A 26,444-nucleotide genomic window follows, 5' to 3' on the forward strand; every position below is an offset into this window, starting at 1 on the left:
ACTTTTGGCTTTACCAGCCCCATCAAGCGAAGAGGAAGGAGGAGAGGAAGAATTAGAGGAAGTAGAAGGTTGGTGGGTAACTCTGGACTCATCTAATTGCTGATTTGATTGTTCAGGAATTGCGGTGTTCTGAATGACAGAGGTTGAGAAGAGCCATACAGGTAAACCAATTGTCAGTCCTGGAAGCGACAATGTGGCCATATGGGGTGCACCAACATCTCCCAAGAGGAGAAGGGACTAGGATTTCCTCCAAGGGGAATCCCTTGGTTGGTGGATTCCATTTTCTCAACCCAAGATCAACGTAGGAAAGGGTAATGAATATTCCGTTTAAAATAAATTTTAGACGCTTTGACACAACTTGTTTTTTCAGTTTTTAAGAGTCGAGAAAAAACAAAAGATGACTCTAGTCTCCTTCGATTTTTAATGAACCTGAAGTGATAAGTGCTCAGATGGACCTTTTCTGTTAGGGAGTCTGAAAAGGAATGAAAGGGACTACTCTGGAAGTCTAGGTAGAGGGAGTACCAAACCAATCACAAAACTGCAGAATACTTTTTACAGTACGACAGTCAATCTTCCTAAATGTTGTGTTCAATGCATTGCGATCGATAGGGCGACAGACACGGCTTCCTATGGATAAAGGATTAAGCCTATTGGGGTCTCCCAAAATATACTCGACGGTACGTGGGAGCACAAGTTCGTACTGGCACTTATCATCTCAAAGTGGAGGAATCACCCAACCATCAGTGAGAACAACAGTTACCAGGCTTTACGACGCCAGTATACGTCTCTAGCCTAGACCTCTAAATGTTGTGCGTTAAGTTCCAAAGCGTTGTTAGATTCATTGAATTTATTTTAAGTTGATCTTGTTTATGAAGTTTCCTTTCAGGTTCACCATGAGATGTAGATGTAATTCCTAAAATGCAATCTAAGATGATAAACAAACTTTTTATCTCTTTTATGCAATGAAAATCCTAGCTACTAGGGAAAAGAAAGACAGAATCTTTTCACAAAGAGCAAAGAGCACACTCTAAATGCACTTTCCTAAATCAAGCTAGTCAGACTGTCTATATGCAAATGCACATGCATGTATTTTTTTTCAACTTTCTTAGTATATGGATGCTAAAAAGAAAGTTGATGCACAAATCTGAATTTCTTTTCAAGCGACAAATATCAACAAGTTTCTTTTCGAAATCAAAAATGGAGACGATTACAACACCTGACGATTTTGAACTGAACACTTGTTCTTGACACTAGAAAATTACAAATTCAGACCAAAAGCAATAGTAACTGGATAATCGACCATCAACAACAATCAAACTTTTTCCTACGATCGAAATCGACACTTGCGACAAATTCAAATCAAAGGACGACAGTACGACTATGCTACTTTTGCAAAGGAGAACTGTAAATGACTCAACAAACACACAAAAACATCTACAATTCTTTTGTACAAAGGATGCAGAATAACAGTAAGGAAAAGGGGTTTCAAACAGACATATACTGATCACAAGCAACAAAATTCAGGAATAGAATTAGAAATAATGAATCACAGAAGCCACAGTTGCACAGAGCTATTCTGATCAGCGCACCTGTAACACAGAGAATCTGAAATGTAGCACAGGTTGTCCACTCAGGAAGTGCGCTGAAATTCAGAATCTCTGAACAGTACCTGCGCTGGGCCAGAAATGAGACTTTGTCCGGGTTCCGGGTCACAGTTTGCAGTTCAGTTCTTGGGTTTTGGCCGAGTAAAAAGCAATCAGTAATGCAACAATCAGGGGTATATCTAAGGAGGATCTAAGAGCTATCACAAGGGCAATCAGATAGTTTTTGAATCAGTTGTTTAAATCATAAACAGATCCAGTAGATGGATTGAAGTAGCAGTTGTCTACTTTGCATTTGTTATGGCAAATGCAGTTCGAATGCTACTTGTAAGTTTATGAAACAAACACCAAAGAATGATAAAAAAACAAACTAATTACTTCCCCAGCGGAGTCGCCATTTTGTTACAGGGAAATGTGTCTATTTAGAACTGCTCTATCCCACTAAGGTGTGACAGCTGCCTTAGAAACAAACAGAGAAAAAACTACTTTTGTATTTCCTTTATGAATTATAGATAGAGAGGAACAGAAAGACCAACCTCTGTCTTGCGCTAATCCTTCGATTCGATTCCTCTCTTCTTTGATAGTCCCCAGCTACCTGCTCCCTTGCACGCCCAACTTCACAAAGTACCTGTAAGATCACATAACCATAGCACTATAAAAAGACATGGATCTATAATCATAAACAATCTAGGATCATATGTAAATTGACCATACAAATGTAACAAGCATCAATAATACAAAAGCATGGAGGAAAACTCAAATAGCTTTTATTGATAAAACAAGAAAAGATCGTGGAGGAGTTACAACCAGTTGTTCTGACCCAGCATCAACCTCCCAGCAAAGAAGCCCCTCTTCACCTCAAACAAAGCTTAGATTACCCAACAATCTGATGTTTATCTCTAGAAACCAACAGCAATTCCTTACAATATGCAAAATTCCAGCCTCTGGATCTCTGGGATGAGGGATCCATATATAGATATCTGTAAGGGGAATGAGTCAGCTTGTGATTTGATTAGTGTCTTTTCTCTGACAATTCTTGCTTCCACTTGGAGACTGAGGGCCTCTTACTCATCCTTGGTCGAATTCAGTGAGGCAAGTGCCACAGGAGAAGATTCTGGAAGTTTCCATTGCCTTTCCACCTCGCGGAATGACACTGCCATTTGTCATTTCTCGCCCATCGCACCCCACAAAAGGGACTTTTGAAATGCAACGCACCCTCACAGTGTATTTGGGTGAGATGCAACGCACCTAGCCAGTGGAGCAGCTGCAATGATCCTGTTTTGACCAATTCTGAGTAGTTTCTCATGGAGAACTTATGGGAGAAGCTGTAATCTGTTGACCTTGTTCGTTTAGGGGTTAGAACAACACTTTTAGGGACTTAGGAGCCCTTGGTTTATGGACATTTCATGCTTGGGGTTGCAGGGCACAAAAATGTCTATAACAGTTGGTGATTTAGGGATGATGAAGATCACCTTAAAACCCAACGCGAAGCTAGTTAAGCAGAGGCCTTACCGCTTGAATCCAAAATACAAGGAAAAGGTCCACATAGAACTAGACAAAATGCTCGTAATTGGAATCATTGAGCCAGTGGAAGAATCCAATTGGGTAAGCCCTATGGTAGTGCAGGAAAAGAAGCAAAGGGGAAAGATAAGAATATGCGTGGACCTCACGAAATTGAATGACACATGTGTGCACGACCCATTCCCAACTCCGTTCACAGATGAAGTATTGGAAAATTTCAGCGGGCAAGATGCATATTCTTTTACTGATGGGTTCTCAAGGTACCACTAGATCAAAATCGCACCAGAAGACAAGAGAAAGACCACCTTCGCAACTGAGTGGGGCTGCTTTCAATACACCGTTATGCCATTTGGGTTGAAGAATGCATCGGCCATATTTTCGCACATAGTTGTTGCAGCCTTCAAAGAATATATCCACAAATTCCTGGATGTCTATATAGATGATTGGACTGTATTTGGATTGGTTAAGCACCATGTAGCGAGCTTACAACTGATGCTAGATACTTGCTGATGACACCAAATCATGTTGAACCTCAAAAAGTGTATGTTTCTTGTTCCCTTTGGAAGCCTATTAGGACATGTGGTCTACAAACGGGGGTTGATGGTAGACCCCAAGAAGATTGCAATAATTCTGAATTTGGAAGCATCATGAAGTGTCAAACAACTACGCACTACCCTGGGACATATGGGGTAATTTCATCAAAAGCTATGCCCAGATCACCAAGCCAATGGAGAAACTATTGAAAAAGGATGTCACGTTCTGCTGGAATGATGATTGCATGAAGAGTCTGGATGTACTAAAAGAGAAATTGGCCTTCGTGCCAATCCTGGTCTTCCCAAAATGGTATGTGGAGTTTCATGTCCATGTCGACACGTCGTGTATAGCGCTGGGAGCAGTACTAACATAGGAGGGTGGAGAGGGCTTGGATCACCCTATCACATTGGCAAGTCATAGGTTTTTTAAAGTGAAAAAGAACTATTCCACAACTGAATGCGAGGGGTTGGCTATGGTGTACACACTCCAAAAATACCAGCACTATTTGTTATGGGGACACTTCAATATGTATACAGACCATTCCACATAAAAATGGTTGTCAATAAGCCTGTGTTGGGGGGGTGCATATGCATGTGGTTCTTATTGTTCCAAGAATATGATTTTGAGGTCAATGTGAAGCCGGGACGCCTAGACGCAGGACCAGATCACTTGTCACGAATTGAGATGGGTGAGGAACCTACTAATTTGGAGAAAGAATTACCTGACACATAGCTCTTTGATGTGCATGTAGCAGATGGAGACTTTGAGGATATAATCCACTTTCTAACAACAAGGACTGTGCCAAGAGAATAATCTATCCATCGAAAGAAGGAACTGGTGGTGCACGTGGTTGATTTTTCTATCATCACGGGGCACCTATATAATATGGGCAATGACGAGATAATATGAAGGTATGTACTTGAATTCGAATGAAGTCGGATCCTCGCGGAAGCGCATGGGGGCATTGCAGGAGGACACTATGTAGGGTGAGCGACTGCGCAAAAGATTCTCCACGTAGGGTTGTGGTCGCCAACCCTTCATCAAGACAACCATTGCGAAGGGACGAGATGCCTTTGAATCCACAAATGACACTCCATCCCTTCGAAAAGTGGGCAATCAACTTTATAGGACCTATAAAACCTCAAGGAAAGACTAGCGCGAGATACATTATCATCGCGAAAGAGTACTTGACTCATTAGGTAGAAGTGCAGCCAGTCAAAGACTGCATGGTTGCCACGACTGTAAAGTTTTTGTTTGAACATGTGTTGACTCGATTTGGATGTCCAAAAATACTGATGAGTGATCGTGGTACACATTTCCTGAATGAAACAATCAATGCTCTAACAGAAGAGTTTCAGGTGTATCATAAGAAAAGCACACCGTATCACCCACAAGCCAATGGGATATTAGAAGCATTCAACAAAATACATGAGACTACGCTGACCAAAGTATGCAATACACAGAGTGATTGGGACCTGCATGTACCTTCAGTACTATGGGCTTATAGGACAACGTGCAAGAACCTAACGAGACATACACCTTTTCGGTTGGTTTATGGCATTGGAAATAATACTGAGAGGGGGGGTGAATTAGTACTTGCAAATCAATAAATTTTTCATTTCCATAATTAGATTTATATACGCTACCTCAGAGAATGGAACTCACGTGTGCACGCAACTATTCTTAAGGCAACCAACGTATATCTAGTGAACTTATGATTCAGTTAATTCATCATATGTTGATCTTTAATTAGTTCATCATTACTTTACTAAACATTAAACAATAACCATGTGCAGTGATAACATAATAAACCATCACACATAAGAAACATACATGAACACCAATATTTAAGGTGGAAACCCAATGTGGGTGAAAACCACCTGCTGCTATCATCTCTCTCTTCTTTTAATAATAAGAAAATCTATTTACAATCTTGTACTGGTGCAGACTCATACTAGTATGCAGGCAGCCACTTACAAAAGGCTACAACATTTTCTTGTTCTCCAGCTTCTTCTAGATAGGAGCTACAACCCCGTAGTTCTTATACTAGCCGATATATTTACTAGTACGTAGGCTTCACCCTACAGAAGTCTACAACCTTCACTCATTCTCCAACTGCTACTAGAAGGGAGCTCCAATTCCCTAATCAAATCACCAGCCACTACTGGCAAGAAGCTTCGACTTCCTCATTGAAGGCTCCAACCCTCAGTATCCTTGAGGGACCATGTTTCATAAATTTTCAGACTAGATGATCTTGGTACACAACAATACACATGAAGGCCTTGTTTCATCAAATTTTCATATTGGACCCATTAGTAACATTGAAGTTCAAAATCAATCACCACTGTAATACAACCATCAAATACATCTGCATCCACCAATCACTAAAACCCAATCAATCTCTGATATAAATGAAACCCAATCATCAATCTCTGATATAACTGAAACAATCAATCATGGAAACCTCTGAACGTCCGACACAACTGAATCAAACAATCATTGAACCTCTGACACAATTGAATCAACCATTCATTCAAACTTAATCAAATTCAACCAATCAACTGGAATAGATAGATCACTGTAACCAATACACAGATTTGAACGCAGAACACTGCATCAACAACCAGAACTAACTATAACCTAAAAAGACATGTCAGAATGTATACACTCCTTTAATGAAGCAAACCTGCATGTATATGTTACTTCCTTTTTCCCAACCTGGGTATACCTCTAAAGATACTGAATCATAAAACCTATGAACCACAAACTATACCAATCAGTGACATTCTGAAGATATACTGTCATATTACAGAGTTCTAAACAGATAGCAATAGGTATCACCCTTCTTTCTCAATCAATTAATCAATGAGACAGATACTCCTTATCATTCAGTTTTACTTTCAGATCTAAGAAGACTTCATTGACAGATAGTAGTAAAACAAAAATACTGATCTGATAGATCAATCATTCTTGAAAATCAAGCTTTTCTTTTGCATACGCTACTTGGAAGAGTCGAACCAGCATGTATACACACCTTCACCAAAGTGAACTAGTGTATAGATCTGCAAATACTTACTTAAAACTTTTCTGCAATTCTCGACTTTAGACATACCTAGATCATTACATATAAAGGATAAACCATGTGTTAGCAATCAGATCTAGCCTATCCATTATCAGATCACATAATGATAATTCATTATGATCCTAATCTATCATTAGATCTCATCCATCATCAAATGCTTAGATGCATATTTAGTCTAGATCAAGCAAAGCATCAGAAACCCATTACATGCATATTTGTTTTGATCTAAAACTTAATAAGATATTCATTACTTGTGCACTTATCCCTTTGATCTTCTCCTCCTTATATAGTTTTAGGCGTTTATCAATGCCTTGGACCAAAACCACTTAGGACCAAATACTTCGGACGAATACCTTGGACCAAATACCTCAGGCCAATAACTTGGACCAAATACATCGAACCAAATACCTTGGACCAAAACCTTGGTTTTCCAACATGCACGCTCTTTTCCTTTTGTGGGAGTGTGTGTATACGTACACGCTCTTTTTGTTCTGTGGACCGACATGTATACGCTGTTTTGACTAAGTGGACCTGCGTATAATTCTTAAACTGCTTTACGTCAACCTTTTCCTTTACTTTCTTTATTCTGATCAGTAGACCTGAGTTCCATCTTAATGTTCTTCTATACCAATGTCCTGTTACTTCTGAATAGACCTGTTACACTCTAATTTTTCATATTACTTCTGAAATGATTCCTTTGAACTGCCATGCATACTGTCACATCTAATACCTGTTGGAAATAATACTGAGGGGGGGGTGAATCAGTATTATCATATTAATAATTTGATTTCCCAAATAGATTTATATACGCTACTTTAGATAAGTGAACTAGCATGTACACACGACTGTACTTAAAGCAACCAACGTATATGCAGAGAACTTTTGATTTAGACAGTTTATCATGTATTGAACTTTAACCAGTATATCAAAGATTTATTAGATATTGCAGTAAAAGTCGAATAAAGCATCACACATAAGTAACACACATGAACACCAAGATATAAGGTGGAAACCCAATGTGGGTAAAAACCACCTATTGCTGTCATCTTTGTCTTCTTTTAATAATAAGAAATCTGTTTACAATCTTGTACTAGTGCAGACTCATACCAGTACGCAAGCATCCACCTGCAGAAGGCTACAACCTTCTCTCGTTCTCCAACTATTATTGGAAGGGAGCTACAACCCCCTAGCTCTTATACTAGCCAATATTTTTACTAGTACGTAGGTGCCAGCCTACAGAAAAAACTCCACTCTTCTACCAGGGACCACGTTTCATGAATTTTCAGATTGGATATTCCTGGAACACAACACCACAATATGAAGGCCACGTTTCATTCAGTTTTCATACTGGACCCATCAACAACATCATAACTGCAATGCAATCATCGACCAATCACTAAAACTCAATCACCATCACCAGAATACAGTCACCAGAACCCAAGGCAGAACCCAGAACTCTGCAACAGCAAACAAAAATAACTGAAACATACTTCATAAGGTATATGCTACTTCCATGTGTCGAACCAGCATGTATATGTGCTTTTATCAAATCCAACCAGCGTACACATCTGTAAATATTAATTCATAATTTTGTAGCTATTCCAGACTTTAGTTATACCCATATCATAACATTTACTGAATAACACATGCATCAGTATTCAGATCTAGACTATACATGATCAAACCATATAATGATAATTTATTTCAAGCCTTAATATCCTGATCCATGATTAGATATTATCCCTCATCAACCGCTAAGGTTCATCCTTGGTTCAGATCAAGCAAAGCACCATAAGCCAATAACCTGCATACTAGATCTCACACTTCATCAGATATTCAATACTTGCACCCCTTGGCCTAATGATTTTCTCCTCCTTATATAGTTTTAGGCCTTTCTCAATACCATGGATCAAAACCACTTAGGACCAATACCTTGGACCAAATACCTAGGGTCAATACCTCGGATCAAATACCTTGGACCAATACCATGGATCAAAATACCTTGGGCCAATACCATGGATCAAAATACCTTCGAGCAAATACATTAGACCAAAAACTTAGTTTTCTAGCATATACATGCTTTTCCTTCTGTGTGTGTGTACGTATACGCTACTTGTGTTCAGTGAACCTACGTGTATACGCAGCGTGGTCAAGGTGAACCTGTGTATACCTCTCTTTCTTCATTCTCTATAGTATGATATGTAATTCTTTTCTATTGACATGATGCACTGTGATATTTCATCTGAGTGAGTTGCCATCAAGGACAACACATGTATCATAATGCCAACAATACCTCTCATGTAGATTCATCTAGTTACCATATACAAGTGAGTTTTTCTACTACAATTGGGTTTCCATCAAGTACAACACATGTATCATAATGCCAACAATATCCCCCTTCAGACTTGATGGCAACCATGTTGGTGTTGATTAATGCAAGCTGTAGAAATTGTTTAGAGATAACAAGAAACACCAAGATACTCTCCCCCTTTGACATCAAGGGAAAAGGGGGACCAAGATATTCTCCCCCTTTGATATCAAGTGCAAAGGGTTGACCAAAATGAAGACTTTCATATCTGAATAGTTGAATATGAACATTGATCATGCTCCCCCTATGTTATAGACAATTTTGTGCCTTACAGCATCAGGCATGAATTGTCAATAATCCAAGGGATCCAAAGTCCCTAAACATGATGTTCCTACCCCTAGAGGAACAAGGTCAGCAAACCAACAGCTCTCAGATCAGTTCTCCACCTGAAAACACTCAAAAACAAGCAATCCTGAAATCAAAGCAGGTGCTCCACTAGGCTTCTGCGCTGAAACTCAACTCCTCCATGGTGTACCTGCGTTGCAAAGCAGGTAGGACAAAGGCCACCTGCGTTGAGCGAGATGGGACAAGTGGCACACTGAGTCATTGCTCTGGAATCTTCCAAAAATGACACTTGGATCAGGGATTTCGCCTTGTGATGAGTCAGAGGCTCTGTTTCTCCAAGTGGAAGCAAGGTTCTCCAAGTGGACTCAAGAACTGAAGATCAACTGAAGAGAGAGAGGACACAAGGCAGCTACACATCAGTTGCAAGCTGACTCATCCTTTCTCAATTCATCTATATATTGAGCTCTCTCCTATGAGCTCAAGAGGCTGGAATTTTGTGCAAAGTAATGATATGCTGTTGGTTTCACTATAGAACTATTGGGTGATTGCTTGAAGGAGGTGAAGAGGAGAAATTCTTTCTGCTGGGAGGTGTTGCTGGATTGGGGCCTTCAATGGTTGTAACCTTCTCAGAACTTTACTTCTTCATTAATAAAAGCTATTGAGGTTCTTCTATATGCACTTGTTTCAATGATATATTGTGATAATTGTATATTTGATTTATGCTAATCCGTGAGTCAGTTATGATTGCATGCTTCTTGTAGTTTCCTTCTTTGTTATTTTGCAGGGTCTCATTGTAGCTAGGCCAGCAAAAGGGCAAGGAGCTGGGAGCAAGCAGCCAAAGAGAAGAGTTTGGATTCGACATTAAGCGCAAGGCAACGGTTAGTGCATTTCCTCATTCTCTCTTGCTTTCGTAAAGAAGTAAACCTTAAGTAGTTTTCTTTACAGTTGTTGCTGAGGTACTATCACCCTTAGAGTGGGATAGGTTCATCCGAATCGGATACTTTTCCCTACAACAAACTGGCGACTCCGCTGGGGATCGTATCTGTTTGATTGTTTGTAGTATTTTGCTATTCATTTCCTGAACAAAAGAGTACCAAATCGAAAAGCTTTTGACTATATCAAAAGCGAAGTAGAGGGCAGCTACTCTAGCTCATTTCTGAGCATGTTCATGATTTGAAGAGCTGATCTACAAGGATCCTTGTAAGCTCTTAGTGATAGCTTTTCATCTTCCTTGTCATCCCTTTGTGTGTGCTTGACTGATTGCTTCTGATTTGAGCAAAAACCGTGAATTTTTGAGAAAATTGTGACCCGGAAACTGTGAAAACGTAACTTTCGTTTTCCAAAGCAGGTAGTACACAGGCTACCTGCTTTGCAACGCAGGTCCCGGAGGGGCTACCTGCGCTGAGAGCTAGACTGGCTGTGCAGCACCTGCGTTGGCCCAATTTTGCCTTGAGCAGTTGGGGTTTCCTCCCTTTTTCTTGCCTGTTTTCACTATAGTTTTTGCAATAAGTTCTCAGTCTTAGTACCTATCTAAAACCAACCTTACTTGCCATCATTCCGCCTCTGTTATATAACGAAATTGTACTTGTTCTTTTGTATTTCTTACATCATTTACAATTTCCCATTACGAAAGTGAACTAGTCTTGCTTTGGCCTCTTAGATCTGAACCTGTGTTAGGCATTTTGCTGGTCTAAAGAGTTAGTTTGTTTGCTGTCCATAGCTGATTAGTCTTTTACTTTCGTCATTATGGTTTGATTTCATGTATTTCCAGTGATTAAACAAGTAAATCTTAAGGTGTCTTTTGATTTTGGACAAACTTGTTTGTTTTCGCTTTAAATCGAAATCAAAGTTATATAACAACTTTCTTTTTGTAATACATCAACATTAAGAAAGGGAAAAGAAAATACATGCATTGTGCATTTTGCATTTGACTGTTTGCATGCTGATTTAGGAAACAATTGCATTAGTGTGTGCTCTATGATCTGTGTGAAAAGATTTGCCTTTCTTCTCGCTCAGTAGTTAAGATTTTCAAAGTTGAAAGATTGAAAAGTTTGCTTCTCATCTTAGACTGCATTCAGGAATTTGTTACATACATCTCGTGGTGATCCTTAAAGGCAAACTGCTAAACAAGATCAACATTAAAATAGATTTAATTTACATAACAACGCTTTGTAACATAACGCAAACACATAGAGGTCTAGGTAGAGACGTGTTCCGGCGTCGTTAAACATAGTGACTGTCGATCTCTACGAAGGTGGGTGATTCCTCCTGAGAGTCGGTGGCACTAATACGGACTTGTGCTCCCACGTACCATCGCGTATATATTGGGAGACCCCTATAGGAACAAAGCCTTTATCCATAGGAAGCCGTGTCGGCCGCCCTACTGATCGCGATGCAGTGAACACAGCATTCACGAAGATCGACCACCCGTACCGTAAAACGTATTCTGTGGTTTCGCGAAAAGTTTGGCACACCCTCTACCTAGAACTCCAGAGAAGTTTCTTTTGGCCTTTTTCAAACTCTATAACTGAAAAAGTCCATCCGAGCATTTGTCACTTCGGGCTCGTTAAAACATCGAAGGAGACTAGAGTCATCTTTAGCTTTTTCTCGACTCTTAAAACATGAAAAAGAAAAGTTGTGTCTAAAGCGTCGTTAATAAAATTTATTTTAATCAGAACATAATCACCTGTTATTCCCACGTTGATCTTTCAGTTGAAAAGTATGGAGCCCACCAACCAAGGAAGTCACCTTGGTGGAAGTCCCAATCCCTTCTCCTCTTGGGGAGATGTTGGTGCGCCTCATATGGCCACATTGTCACTTCCAGGATTGACAATTGGCCTACCTGTATGGATCTTTTCAACTAATGTAGTTCAGATCGCCACTAATCCTGAGCAGTCGAATCAACAGTCAGACCAGTCTAGAACTACCCACCAGCCTTCCACTTCTTACAATTCTTCCTCTGATCCTTCATCTTCGTGAGGTAGAGCCGGCAAAAGTCAGCCTCCCATGGAGAAGAAGAAAGAAAAGAAGCAGAAGGGGCCTATGGCGAAGGCGACTGGGGGCAAGCAAAAGACATCTGACAAAAATCCACACACTGCACCGACCGGGCCTAAATCGCCATGTGTCATTTGCAAAGGGACCCACTTCCATCGTGATTGTCCTTGTATTCCCCGGATACTAAGGGACTGGTCCCCCAGGTTGCACAATCCGGTAGCATCAACCTCTGGTAGTCATGTTGATTGCAGTCCGTCAACTAGCGAGAGTGAAGGACGAAAAGGGAGACCAAGATCACCCTGTATGTTGTGTGAAGGCGATCACGCCATCCACCGATGTCCATTCTTAGATGAGGCGAAGAGAGTTTTGGAAGATCGTCCGGTTTCACCGTTAAGACTTCCTCCTGGATACCAAAAACTCGTGCCAAGTCCCTCGATGGTTGAAAATCCAGCTGGCCCGATCAAGTGGTCAGCTGAAGTGTCGGTCATTGAGAAGGAACCTACTGAATCCAGACCAGACGAAAGTCTAAAGGTCGAAACGGCAGTTGACCCGGTTCTTCCTTCAGAGGTTTCATCCTCAAATGACTCCGTCATTGAAGACCCATCTTCAAATGACACCCTCACTGAAGAGGATAAGGATGACACCGTCCATATTCTTTTCATCAACACAGACTCTGATGAGCATCAGGGCAATGCACCCATTCCTTTATCGCAGGAAGGAACATCGTCAGGGTCGTATCCGGCCGTGTATTCGGTCCCACCACCAAGCAACCTAGTTGTATCCTTTGATTGGAATCAACTAGGTAGACCCCGGTTACCAACCAGTATCCCATTCAGAATCATCGTCCAAATCTACAGAATGGTGATGGCTGGAACTATCATTGATGAAGGGGCATCTCTGAGTATCCTTTCCTCTATTGCTTGGAAAGCACTGGGTTCCCCGGCGCTTTTACCTGAGATGAGAAATCTATCGGGTTTCGATAAAGGAACCAGTCACCCGTTAGGGATTCTCCCCAATGTTCCCATTACATTGAAGGGGAAGACAGTTCATATGAACGTCATGGTCGTCCAGGGACCCTTGGTTTATAACTTACTCCTTGGACGAGACTATATATATTGCATGGAGGCGATAGTGTCCTCACTCTTTAGAGTTATGTGTTTTCCGCACGAAGGAAGAATGGTCAAGCTCGTAGACCAACTTTCATCTCCAGGATCACGCATCGCAAATAGTCAAATACCATCCCTTAACGGTTTATTCACTCAAGGAATGCCTCCACCCCCGGTTCTACTTCCCGATGAATGCGAGTGATTCGGAAAGATGTAACTGGGACCCAGGGGGCATGCACCCTGGCCTGCCTTGGGCAGAGGAAACCTTGGGTATAAAGTTAATTTCCGCAGAAGAATGGGACTAGTCCGTACCCCGTCCGAAGGAAGGAAGAGAGGGTTGTTCTAGGATAAAGTTCTTTTGTCAAAGTTATGTGAGCGAAATAATTGGCTCCCTTTGTCTAAAAAATAGGCTCTCCTGAGGAAGGAGATCCATTTGTAGCGGCAAATAGCCACCATCTTTGAAGGCAAGCCTCACCCATTAAAACATATGTTTTGAAGTATAAGTAGGGGCAGCCTCCAAAGAAAGAGATGAAATTGCTGCAACAAGTAGTCACCATCCTTAGCAACCTAATGATAGACATCGCCGGAAAAAGAGTTTAGTTTGCGGCAGCGAACATAACCATTTTTCGGGTAATAAGAAAGAGGCAGAGCCTCGAAATTATACTTTATACCTGGGGGCATGCAAACCTTTTGGAGTGCAAGCATGGGACGACTATTTATTTTTTAAATTTTTAGGTCCTCCCTTTAAACCTGTAGGTCTAACCCTTTAAACTCGTAGGATTAGCCGTTTCCAGCTTGCATAAAGAAAGGATGTGGGGCAAAAGTCAAAACTTGCCAAATAGGAGCATAGCTTCGTGAGATAAAGCTCCTTAAAAAATAGCTATCTCACCTGAGGCGTTTCTTGTATTATGACTGGTATAATCGAGCAGTTTTAGCAATGTTCATGCTCGTTAAAAAATAAACGCAAGATCCGAGCAGTTTTAGCACATAGTTCATGCTCGTTAAAAAATAAACATAAGTTGTGAGCAATCTTCCCCTAGAGTTCAAGCTCACCCAGAAAAAATGAACCGGTAAATAACCTTGGTAAATGTAACCTTTGACAGCCATATTAAAGCCCTTGGTCGTGTTCTTGCAGTCTCACCTCCATCCGTTCATTTGGCCAATCGTTCATCTCCATATGTTTGTTTACCCATTTTGAGGAACAGCTGCGAAGAGTGATTTCACTAAGCCATCCTTGTGACACTGCCGTGATTGGAATATTCCAACCTGTACCTGGAATCTGCTGCTGCCCTGTTCATCACTCGTTCCTCAAAAGACGAGTCTTCTTTGAGCTCTTTTCACTGACTCGTAAAATATGAAAAGTTTGCCGAGTTTTGGCCTTCCATCTCGTTAAACGACCGGAAAGCTATCCCTCCTCTAGATTTTAATCTTTTTGGACCTAAGGGATTATTGCACAAAAAGATCGAGCGCTTGTTTTGTTCGGCTCGTTAAAGCAATCGAAAATTCATCCCTTCTGTATTGTTTTATACTTTTTCGAACTTAAGGGATTAGATGACGAAAAAGGAATTCTGGAGTTGACTTTATGTACCTTTTCAGACTCTCTAAAAATGAAAAGGACCGAGTTATCCTTGTCGTTAGACTCGTTAAATTCATTAAATAGCGACAAACTTGTCTTTAGACGAGAACGAGTTTCCCTATCGCTAGGCTCGTTAAAACATAGCGATGGGCTTGCCCGAAGGGCAGGTTATAGAACAAGCATATGTTATCCTCCTCAAGCTTGACAAAAATAAAGAGGTACTGGTCAGCAATGACTGGGGAAAAATTGGGAGAACCTCACAGCTTTAATGGTAGCAAGTCGCTCTTGAACATGACACTTTGTCCTCCGTATCACCTCGGGTTGGGTTGTTTCATTCACCGGTCTCATCACCATGGTCCTCGCCACACCATCCACATTTGGGGTAATGCTACCAATCCATCACATCAGTGTCGTTATATGTTCAAGAGATGTTGTTCTGCAGAGAGTCAACCGTGTCCCATCCACTACCATACATTGTCCTTCATCCATTTCATGACCGCCACCCTGAATCATACATCACAGTTTGTTTTCACCTCATCACAATCACTAGCTCCGTTCCGTGTCATTGATGTGGGATTCATTAAGGCCCTCCTTTGACGGATCGCTCCTTGTCGACATCAGCTCATTATCCAAGGAGTTGATCTAGGAACAACCCCTTCAGTACTTTGAATCTTGCATGCCTCAATGGCAAGTTTCTCACTTCCGGCGACAGGTATACATCAATGACCTTCGACCAGAAGATTTTGCATGGTGGTCGACGCCAAGTCCTTTATTCCCACCATGTGAATTGTACTGCCGTACCTTGAGGGTCATCATCCTTATCAGTGATTCCTCTCGCGCTTGTTAACGGTTTACATCATTGACCGGTAATCAAGCAATGTCTTTCCATGTTCGACTTCAAGAAATTCTCACATGGATCGACTTGTGCATCGAGTGAAGATCGGAAGAGATTGAAGACCCCGGATCTAGTTTCATCCATCCGGGCTGCGATATATATTCAGGATATAAAAACATTTGATATGTACATCATCGCAGCAGATGATCATCCTTCTCAAAGGATGATAATTTCAGCAGAGAATTATCAGTCTACCATCAGACGATCGTCTGTTCTATGTACCAAAATGTATTTATAAAGCTGAGCATGGGAATGCCCGCCTCAGCTAGATCATGAAAAAGTATGAAAAATAATGTATTGTATTGTATCTTATTACAGGACACTTCTCAGCAGATTGAATGAACTTCGGATACTCCTAATAAAGCATTTCACCCGATAAACGACCTCATACTTTAGGGGGCATCTGTTATAGACAATTTTGTGCCTTACAGCATCAGGCATGAATTGTCAATAATCCAAGGGATCCAAAGTCCCTAAACATGATGTTCCTACCCCTAGAGGAACAAGGTCAGCAAACCAACAGCTCTCAGATCAGTTCTCCACCTGAAAACACTCAAAAACAAGCAATCCTGAAATCAAAGCAGGTGCTCCACTAGGCTTCTGCGCTGAAACTCAACTCCTCCATGGTGTACCTGCGTTGCAAAGCAGGTAGGACAAAGGCCACCTGTGTTGAGCGAGATGGGACAAGTGGCACACTGAGTCATTGCTCTGGAATCTTCCAAAAATGACACTTGGATCAGGGATTTCGCCTTGTGATGAGTCAGAGGCTCTGTTTCTCCAAGTGGAAGCAAGGTTCTCCAAGTGGACTCAAGAACTGAAGATCAACTGAAGAGAGAGAGGACACAAGGCAGCTACACATCAGTTGCAAGCTGACTCATCCTTTCTCAATTCATCTATATATTGAGCTCTCTCCTATGAGCTCAGGAGGCTGGAATTTTGTGCAAAGTAATGATATGCTGTTGGTTTCACTATAGAACTATTGGGTGATTGCTTGAAGGAGGTGAAGAGGAGAAATTCTTTCTGTTGGGAGGTGTTGCTGGATTGGGGCCTTCAATGGTTGTAACCTTCTCAGAACTTTACTTCTTCATTAATAAAAGCTATTGAGGTTCTTCTATATGCACTTGTTTCAATGATATATTGTGATAATTGTATATTTGATTTATGCTAATCCGTGAATCAGTTATGATTGCATGCTTCTTGTAGTTTCCTTCTTTGTTATTTTGCAGGGTCTCATTGTAGCTAGGCCAGCAAAAGGGCAAGGAGCTGGGAGCAAGCAGCCAAAGAGAAGAGTTTGGATTCGACATTAAGCGCAAGGCAACAGTTAGTGCATTTCCTCATTCTCTCTTGCTTTCGTAAAGAAGTAAACCTTAAGTAGTTTTCTTTACAGTTGTTGCTGAGGTACTATCACCCTTAGAGTGGGATAGGGTCATCCGAATCGGATACTTTTCCCTACAACACCCTAGGCACATGCTGAATTCTCTGATTAAACTCCCCATTTGTACATGCTGAGATGCACTATACCATCCATGCTCCCCCTGAGCACATGCAGAGTCTGCAAATATGTTTTCTAAAAGAATAACATGAATCTATAACTAAGCTATGTGAGTATGACCTTCATATCATCAATGATTCATACATACATCAATCTCCCAACCAAGTGGGGATATACCAAACGTTTATACATGATTGAAATATAACAATTATTACATCATCCTTCCTGTTATCTCAAAATCAAGCCCTGGAAGGCTACAACCCAGGAAGACTTCAAGTAACTATTTCACACCAATCTTTTGACTAAGGCTTAGCCTCCTTAGCCTGAGAGGGCTCTCTCAAAGGATTATTGATTTTGACTATTAATAAGATGGCTAACTCTTGTGAATAACATTGACAAATAATGAAGGCTGGACAAACATTACATAAGTTTCCATTGGGCTTATGGAGTCAATCAAACCTCAGTAAATAATGATATTTCTTTAACATAGAAGTCAGGGCATGTGACATTTAAATGTTCAAAATACAACTCTTATAAAACCACAGTTCATAGATGAGTACAGGAAGTCAGAGCAGCATAAGTGAATTCTGAGTGATTACTCATCTAAGCAACTGAAAAAAGACATGAAGGACAAAGTAAAATAACACATCTTGAACATGGAAATGTTGTATGAATCCTGAGAAGAAAAGCATATAACTTATATTACTGAACTCTGTTCTTTACATAAGCCAAAACAGCACTCTGTTTTTATAAAATATCCAACCCTCATTACATCACTGTCTTAGCTATATATAGAATTCTTATTCTACCTAATTCGAGATTCCTCCTCCAGCATGAGGGGAATTCGATAACTACTTTTGATGACACCTATCTGCTTTGCAACTAACTATTAAATACAATAAGTGCTAACTGGAGTTCTAAAGAGATCTAAATCTAGTAGGACTCTAACACCGTGTTATGCTAATAATAGCCTTGATTACAATGGTTCTTGTTCTTTGACACCTGGTCTTCTTTAGATTTGGCTGAGCTGGATGTTAAATACGCCTTATTGACCTTGAACGCTGAATCCTTTACTGCCCCGTAGTATTAGGAGATGTCCCCTGCTTCTCGGCTTTTGTTTTCATTAATTTGCTCAAATATATAACAGCATGTTTCTTAGTCTTTAATAATCCAAGGTATGGAACGCTGCCATGTTTCTGATGTGCTGTAGGCTGTATTGATGATGTGTCATCCACTATTTTAAAAACCAAAGAGAAAACGCATTCAAGCTGTCTGATGCATGCTTCAATTCTTTTATGATATGACAAAATGCCACGTCCTTAATACGCTGTCCACCGTTTTCATATGTGTAGGCAAAAGTTCTTGCAAGCTGTCTTGATCTTGTTGAAAGCTGATGGCTTCAGATGATTCCTTGTAGACATACCCCTTTTCAAAATTCCCGCTTGTATTTCAAAACCGGTTGACTGAGATTAGATTGTGTAGCTTCAGCAGTTTCGCAGCGTGCTACGAAACTGCTGTACATTAATCATCTTCAGCAGTTTCGTAGCGCGCTACGAAACTGCTGTGTGATTCCAAAAACACAGTTTCAACCCAAAACTTTGAAATTGTCTGGGTTGATCAGGTGGAAAATAAGGAGCCGGCGGGCAATCTGGAGAACATTTCCTCCTCATTTTTGCACTGCTGAATCCAGGTGTCATATATCACTATACGCTTGTTCTTGTAAAATCCATACATGTATGCGTTGCTGTGTGTCGATCTTGTTGAACCATCAATCACAAATAGCTTCTTCAACGGAAACTTTAGAGATGATGCTAGCCTTTCAATATTCAACCTAAGTTCCCCTTCCGGAAGAGGAGTGAACTTGTTGAAGAGAGGAGCTATAAGAATAGAATATAAAGACATCATCACTAGTGACAGTATAAGCATGAAGGCCCAAAGGTATATTGCTAAATATTGACCTCCTTTCTGCACAATTATGATTATTGCTGAAACAATTGGTGGCCCAAGTAAAACTGAAAAGCCCAGACCCACAACCATATCTCTGAGAAAAAGCCAAATCGTTTGTTTATTGAATCCATGCCGAGCCTCAATGACAAAAGTTGAATACAGTGAAAAAGGCAGATCTATCAACTGAGACCAAAGAGTAACAGCTGCTAAACATATGAGTGTATGAATGATTTCATTATGAGGATCTAAGCCCAAGTTTGCAACTACAACTTCTGATTTCTGCCAAAGGAATGGTAATGCTCGAAGAAGTAAAATTGCTGAATCTCCTATGATGGTCACTGCTGCGTGAACAAAGTGGAAGCGGCTTTTATCAATGCTGTAAGCTCGAGATTTTTCAAACTTATCCTGACTCACCACTCCTTTTAAAGGCTTAGGCAGATAAGGAAGCTTAAGTGACGTATGTTGCCTCAAGTCAAGGTATGTCTCAATGAAGTACATGAAGATCATGAAACCAACAACAGCTTCCAAATAGGGAAACGCCATTTTTTAGACCAATCCAAGACAAGCCTCGCCTCGCCTGTAGCGAATAAAGGGCCAACTAGTAAAAGAATGGGATGCAGTAGACCTGATCTCCAGTTGAGTTGAGTGCCGGGGAAGCCGCGATACTAAGGTAATACGGGGGTCAATATAAAGGCATGATGCAATTCCTCCATTAGTTCATAAAAAGGGCAATTTCTCCCTTGCATTATTCTTCATTTGAAGACAGTTCTGGTCATAAAGATTACTGACATCATGTTCACCTTGCATCTAAAAATCGAAACGATTTCACGGGTTGCCTCACATAATCTGTGCAGAAAGATGAATTAAAGAATCCCTCGAGGCCCCACTCATTCTATTAGTGCATATGGAATAATTGCCGAGGGATAGTCTCAGTGAATTTCCGTCAGTTATTCATGTTATTCAGGAGCTTCACAACTTCTCCAATTGCGACTGTTTTACCTTCATCCCGAAGTGTGAACCTTCCAAGTTGAGGAAAATCAGAGAACTTCTCAACACAGATAGTGTCATTTACCTGAATGCGACACAACACAACTGCTCCAGTCTTAACAAAAAGACATTTCTTTTTCATTGGCTTTTTCATCCTTGGATCCATCTGCTCTAACAGCTCCATTATCTCACATTCCTCAACAACAGAATGAATATGCAGTACAGCTTTATAACCAGCAGTAAATATTGCTTTATGTTCCAGTAGTTCTAATATCTGTAACTGAGCCTCAAACTCCAGCACTGCTTGAATTGGATTTGAAATGGAAGACAAAACAAAGCCTGTAGAGATGTCATCTTCTTCAACACCAGATAATTTCACCCTAACATTTTCTCCAGGCCTTGCATACTTTATTTCATCACTTTCACGATAAACAGCTACAACTTTCTCGTGAACCTTATTTGGCGTTATAGTTAAGCTGTCTCCTTGCCTTACAGTGCCTGACTCTGTTTTTCCCATAACCACAGTTCCCATATCCTTGAATCTATCTATTAATGGCATCCTGAAAGGACCTTTAGGATCTCTTGGAGGTAACCTGAATGCAACGATTACTATGGGATTGTCAATGAAGGAGTTGTTCCATCAACTTGAATAGCATCAATGACCTCTCCAAAAGTTGGCTGTTGAGCACATCCACAAGAATCCATTATAGTCCTCCACATCATACAACAGAGTGTCCTTTATAGGCACATATCCTGCATCCCTAGACAACTTCTCTAATATTGCATAGATATCCTTTGTTTGAGAGTGCGTTCGGTCTCCTATGACAGAAGTATGCACTGTGTTTTTAATCTCAATCCAGCTCTGATAGAGAAGAAACACGGGACTTCCATCCACAAGAACCCTTTGAGAAATTTTTTAAAAAATGAATGTTCAGGATTTAAAACATTTTTCTTCAGTGATAACACTTCCCATGCATAGTGGGGGTATAAATTACATCATATGACCAAAAGGACTCATTAAAAGACTATGATAGACAGAGACATATTATTACATCATGGGCCTTTATATGACCTTTTCATCGAGTGATATACATGACCTTTATAACAAAGACCAAAGTTCTAAACAAGACCATGATAGTCATCAACAACTATCATACACCATATATGATTTGCAACATATGCATCTGTCAGCAACATCCAGACTGGCAACCTGTATATGTCCATCATCAGTTCCGAAGATATGACAAAGTAAATATCATCAACCTGTGACAAAGTATGTCGTATATAGATATCAAATCATCCTCTTGATCTCATCAAGATCAACTTGCTTCATTTCCTTTGTAGAAAGAGCCTTATCATAACCTTCCATGAATCAACTAAGCATCTGTCATATCTTCAAGAAGTAACAAAAAATCATTCACATCTATGATCATAACATCATCATCAAGAACTACATGGTCTTTCCACAAGAACCCTCAATATATTGACCATGTATCATCACTAGGGAACATCCCCCATCTGATAATGATTAACCATGCTAATCAACATATGTGAGTATCAAACCTATCATCATAAAGTAAGAAGGCATCATCATTATGTGAGTAAGTAAGCCATGTCTTCGAATATCCATGTCTTCAAATAGCTATGTCTTCATGAGACCTATAATAACACCATTCTCTTGGCCAACCAGCAATATCTATCAATATGCAACTTAAGTAATCATCCATGTATCCAGCATAATGTGTATCCATCAAAGAGATAGCAATATGTAGCTAGCAAACCATGAGCTCATAGTCATTTGTCAAGGTTTCTTGATACTAACAACAACAACAATCCTCAACCATGTGAGAGCCAAGAACTATAGGAATCCTGCATCATAACTGCACCATATGAACTTTATGCATCTTAAAAGAAATGAGTGACTCATCATCAAATAATGAAGTTGTGTACTCAAGATTTGTACTTCTCCTTGTCCTTATGAAGATCACCATGTAACCAACATATATGTACTGTATGCATCATCAAAAGTCATCCATAATCACCCATAAATCTGATCTGAATAACAACTATGTAACCTCGAGCAATACAAGTATCATCATCATAGGCAAATCATAACCGCAACATAGCATGATATATCATTTAAACACTTTAGCCACATAAGCCTCATCACCATTGATAAGAATCATTAGGTACCAAAGAATTCTAAACGTAATGCCAACAATGCAATATTAGAAGCATAGCATATTCTCCTCCTGAACCTATGCCACCTGTTCATTGTCATATCTGATCATTGCATATATCAGTAAGAAATATCAAGGCATCATCATCAATTAGACATACTTCAAGTTATCAACAACTTATGAGGATCAAAAGCACTTCTAAATAACATCCAAAAACTATGGTCATCTATCATCAAGATAGAAAAGATAATTGGTAATTGTATGAACCATATCAGATCAATTTTCTGAGTTTGTCCCACTGCTTCTTCATCAAACCAACATATACGTGACTATGCAGATTCTAATTCGCGTATATACATGACTTGTCTTCATGATAACTACGTATGAGAATTAGAACACTGAAATTTCATACTTTCGATTCCTCCTAAGTCTGTTCTATCTGCATATTGAGTTATGCCACATATTTCTGGTTGTACTTCCTTCTTCTTCTTCCATACCTTGGAGTGTGATGATGTTTGCTCCTTTTGGTATGTTGGCAGAAATTTACTCATGCATTCTTTTGCTATATGCCCAAACTTGTTACAAGCATAACATCTTATATGTTTCATCTTCCTTCTATAGCAGTTAATGCCTTTGTGACCAAACATATTGCAGGAAAAATAATATCCCTTAAAGTAACTAGAAGTTGATGATCTTTCTGTGTGACGGTTATTAGCTTGAATCATTTTACTTCTGCATCTGGCTGCAACATGTCCAAAATTATGACATATAAAACATTCAACATTGCTCATTAGAGGAAATAACCAATTATCACTTCCATAGTTAGGAGTAAATGATTTTCTTTGAAGACTTTCTCTCCTTGGTCGTTTATGGGGTTGACCTCTTATCTCCTTGTTAAGAATTTTAGATTTTGCACTAGATTTCTTTGCTTTAGTTTGTGAGCTAGATTCAACTTTAACAATTTCATGAAAACCAAGACCAAATTTGATGGTAGGTGAACTTTGATTACTAAGAATATCATCCAAAATCTTAGTACTATCTTGAAATCGTAAAAGTTTATCCTTTCTTCTAATTTACCTTTTAGGATATTTACCTCAACCTGATATTGCTCCTCCTTTTCAAGATACTGCTTCTTCATGATTTGTTTAGCTTTTCTTCCTTCTTCCACTTTCGGCCTTAATTCGAGAACTTCATTTTCTTGCTCTTCAAATGCTTGGAGTAGTTCTTCATTTTTCTTATTTGAATTTTTGAGATCTTATTTTAGAGAAATGACCACAACTTTAAGACTTTCACAGTAGCTAGTTCTTTTTATAAGTTCCTTGGTTGTTGTGTTCTTTTCATTCACTTCATTTCTCAATGATGTCACGTCATCTTACAACCTTTGACTTTGATCTTCCTTTTCTTTGTATTGCTTCTTTATTTTGTTTCCTTCCTCCAACTGGGCTTTTAACTTGGTAACTTCTTCTTTGTAGGCACATTCCCTTTTATCAATTAGATCTTTTTGATCTCTAATTATGTTTGCGAGCCTTTTAAATTCTGCCTCTATTTGATTTCTTTGTCTTTCACCCATAAGAGAAAATTTAGTTGTTTCGCTGTCACTTTCATTGTCTTCAAATGAACAGAGAAATGTATCACCAGAGGACAACAAATTTGTACCTGATAGTTCTTTTGCTTTTTCATCTTCATTCTGAGGTGATTCTAAATTTGAAGAGTTGCTTCCACATAAAGGCCAATCATCTCTCCCACTATCACAGTTCCTTTGAGATGTCTTTGTCTTTTGAGGTGCTTTCTTCTTTAGCTTCTTCCCATTGTTAATATGGATCTCCTTCAAGCGATCAAGCTTCTGCCAAAGGACCCTTTCTGATACCAATTGTTGGAAATAATACTAAGAGGAGGGGGGGGGTGTGAATCAGTATTTTCAAATCAATAACTTTTTCATTTCCATAATCAGATTTATATATACTATCTCAGAGAAGGGAACTCGCGTGTGCATGCAACTGTTCTTAAGGCAACCAACATATATCCAGTGAACTTATGATTCAGTTAATTCATCATATGTTGATCTTTAATTAGTGCATCAATACTTTATCAAACATTAAACAATAACCATGTGTAGTAATAATAGAATAAACCATCATACATAAGAAACACACATGAACACCAATATTTAAGGTGGAAACACAATGTGGGAGAAAACCACCTGCTACTATCATCTCTATCTTCTTTTAATAATAAGAAAATTTGTTTACAATCTTGTACTGGTGCAGACTTGTACCAGTACGTAGGTACCCACCTACAAAAGGATACAACCTTCTCTCATTCTCCAGCTTCTTCTGGAAGGGAGCATCAACCCCCTAGTTCTTGTACTAGCTGATATATTTACTTGTATGTAGGCTCCAACCTACAAAAGGTTACAACCTTCACTCATTCTCTCGATGCTACTGGAAGGGAGCTCCAACCCCCTGGTCAAATCACCAGCCACTATTGGTAGGAAGCTTTGACTTCCTCACTGAAGGCTCCAACCCTCAGTATCCTTGAGGGGCCATGTTTCATAAATTTTTAGACTAGATGCTCCTAGCACACAACAATGCACATGAAGGCCTCATTTCATCAAATTTTCATAATGGACCCATTAGTAACATTGAAGCTCAAAATCAATCACCATTGTAATAAAACCATCAAATACATCTGCATCAACCAATCACTAAAACCCAATCAATCTCTGATATCACTAAAAGTCGATCATCAATCTCTGATATAAATGAAACCCAATCATCAATCTCTGATATAACGGAAACAATAAATCATGGAAACCTCTAAACCTATGACACAACTGAATCAAACAATCACTGAACCTCTGACACAACTGAATCAACCATTCATTCAAACTTAATCAAATTCAACCAATCAACTGGAACAGACAGATCACTGTATCCAGTACACAGATTTGAACCCAGAACACTGCATCAACAACCAGAACTAACTGTAACCTCAAAAGACATGTGTCAAAATTTATACGCTCCTTTAATGAAGAAAACTGGTGTGTATATGATACTTCATTTTGCCCATCCTGTGTATACCTATAAAGATACTGAATGATAAAACCTGAACCGCAAACTGTACCAATCAGTGACATTTTGAAGATCTATTGTCATATTACAGAGTTCTAAACAAATAGCAATAGGGATCGCCCTTCTTTCTCAATCAATTAATCAATGAGACACATACTCTTTATCATTCAATTTCACTTTCAGATATAAGAAGACTTCATTGATAGATAGCAGTAAAACAGCAATACTGATCTGATAGATCAATCATCCTTGAACATCAAGCTTTTCTTTTGCATACGCTACTTGGAAGAGTCGAACCACCATGTATACGCACCATCACCAAAGTGAACCAACATACAGATCTCCAAATACTTACTTATAACTTCACTGCAATTCTCGACTTTAGACATACCCATATCATTACATATAAAGGATAAACCATGTGTTAGCAATTAGATCTAGCCCATCCATTATCAGATCACACAATGATAAGTCATTATGATCCTAATCCATCATTAGATCTCATCCATCATCAAATGCTCACGTGCATATTTAGTCTAGATCATGCAAAGCATCAGAAACCCATTACATACATATTTGTTTTGTTCTAACACTTCATAAGATATTCATTACTTGTGCACTTATTCCTTTGATCTTCTCCTCCTTATATAGTTTTAGGCCTTTCTCAATACCTTGGACCAAAACCACTTAGGACCAAATACCTCAGACCAATACCTTGGGCCAAATACCTCAGACCAAATACCCTGGACCAAAACCTTGGTTTTCAACATGTATGCTCTTTTCCTTCTGTGGGAGTGCGTGTATA

The 26,444-nt window shown here is 39.6% G+C and overlaps 1 protein-coding gene and 1 pseudogene across 1 annotated transcript; both read right to left on the reverse strand.

The window, feature by feature from the left end:
- Nucleotides 1-19,071: 19,071 nt before the first annotated feature.
- Nucleotides 19,072-20,009, reverse strand: LOC149259561 (CAAX prenyl protease 1 homolog pseudogene; annotated as a pseudogene).
- Nucleotides 20,010-20,344: 335 nt separating this feature from the next.
- LOC149259562 (eukaryotic peptide chain release factor GTP-binding subunit-like) lies at nucleotides 20,345-20,920 on the reverse strand. The gene has a single exon (XM_089454496.1). It carries the CDS (start codon nucleotides 20,918-20,920, stop codon nucleotides 20,345-20,347), a length of 576 nt encoding a protein of 191 aa, XP_089310622.1.
- Between the last annotated feature and the right edge of the window lie 5,524 nt (nucleotides 20,921-26,444).

This window comes from Pinus tabuliformis, chromosome 6, assembly GCF_031772625.1.
Source record: "Pinus tabuliformis cultivar Carrire ecotype Pingquan chromosome 6, CPIR1, whole genome shotgun sequence".
In the NCBI taxonomy this organism is placed as follows: domain Eukaryota; kingdom Viridiplantae; phylum Streptophyta; class Pinopsida; order Pinales; family Pinaceae; genus Pinus; species Pinus tabuliformis.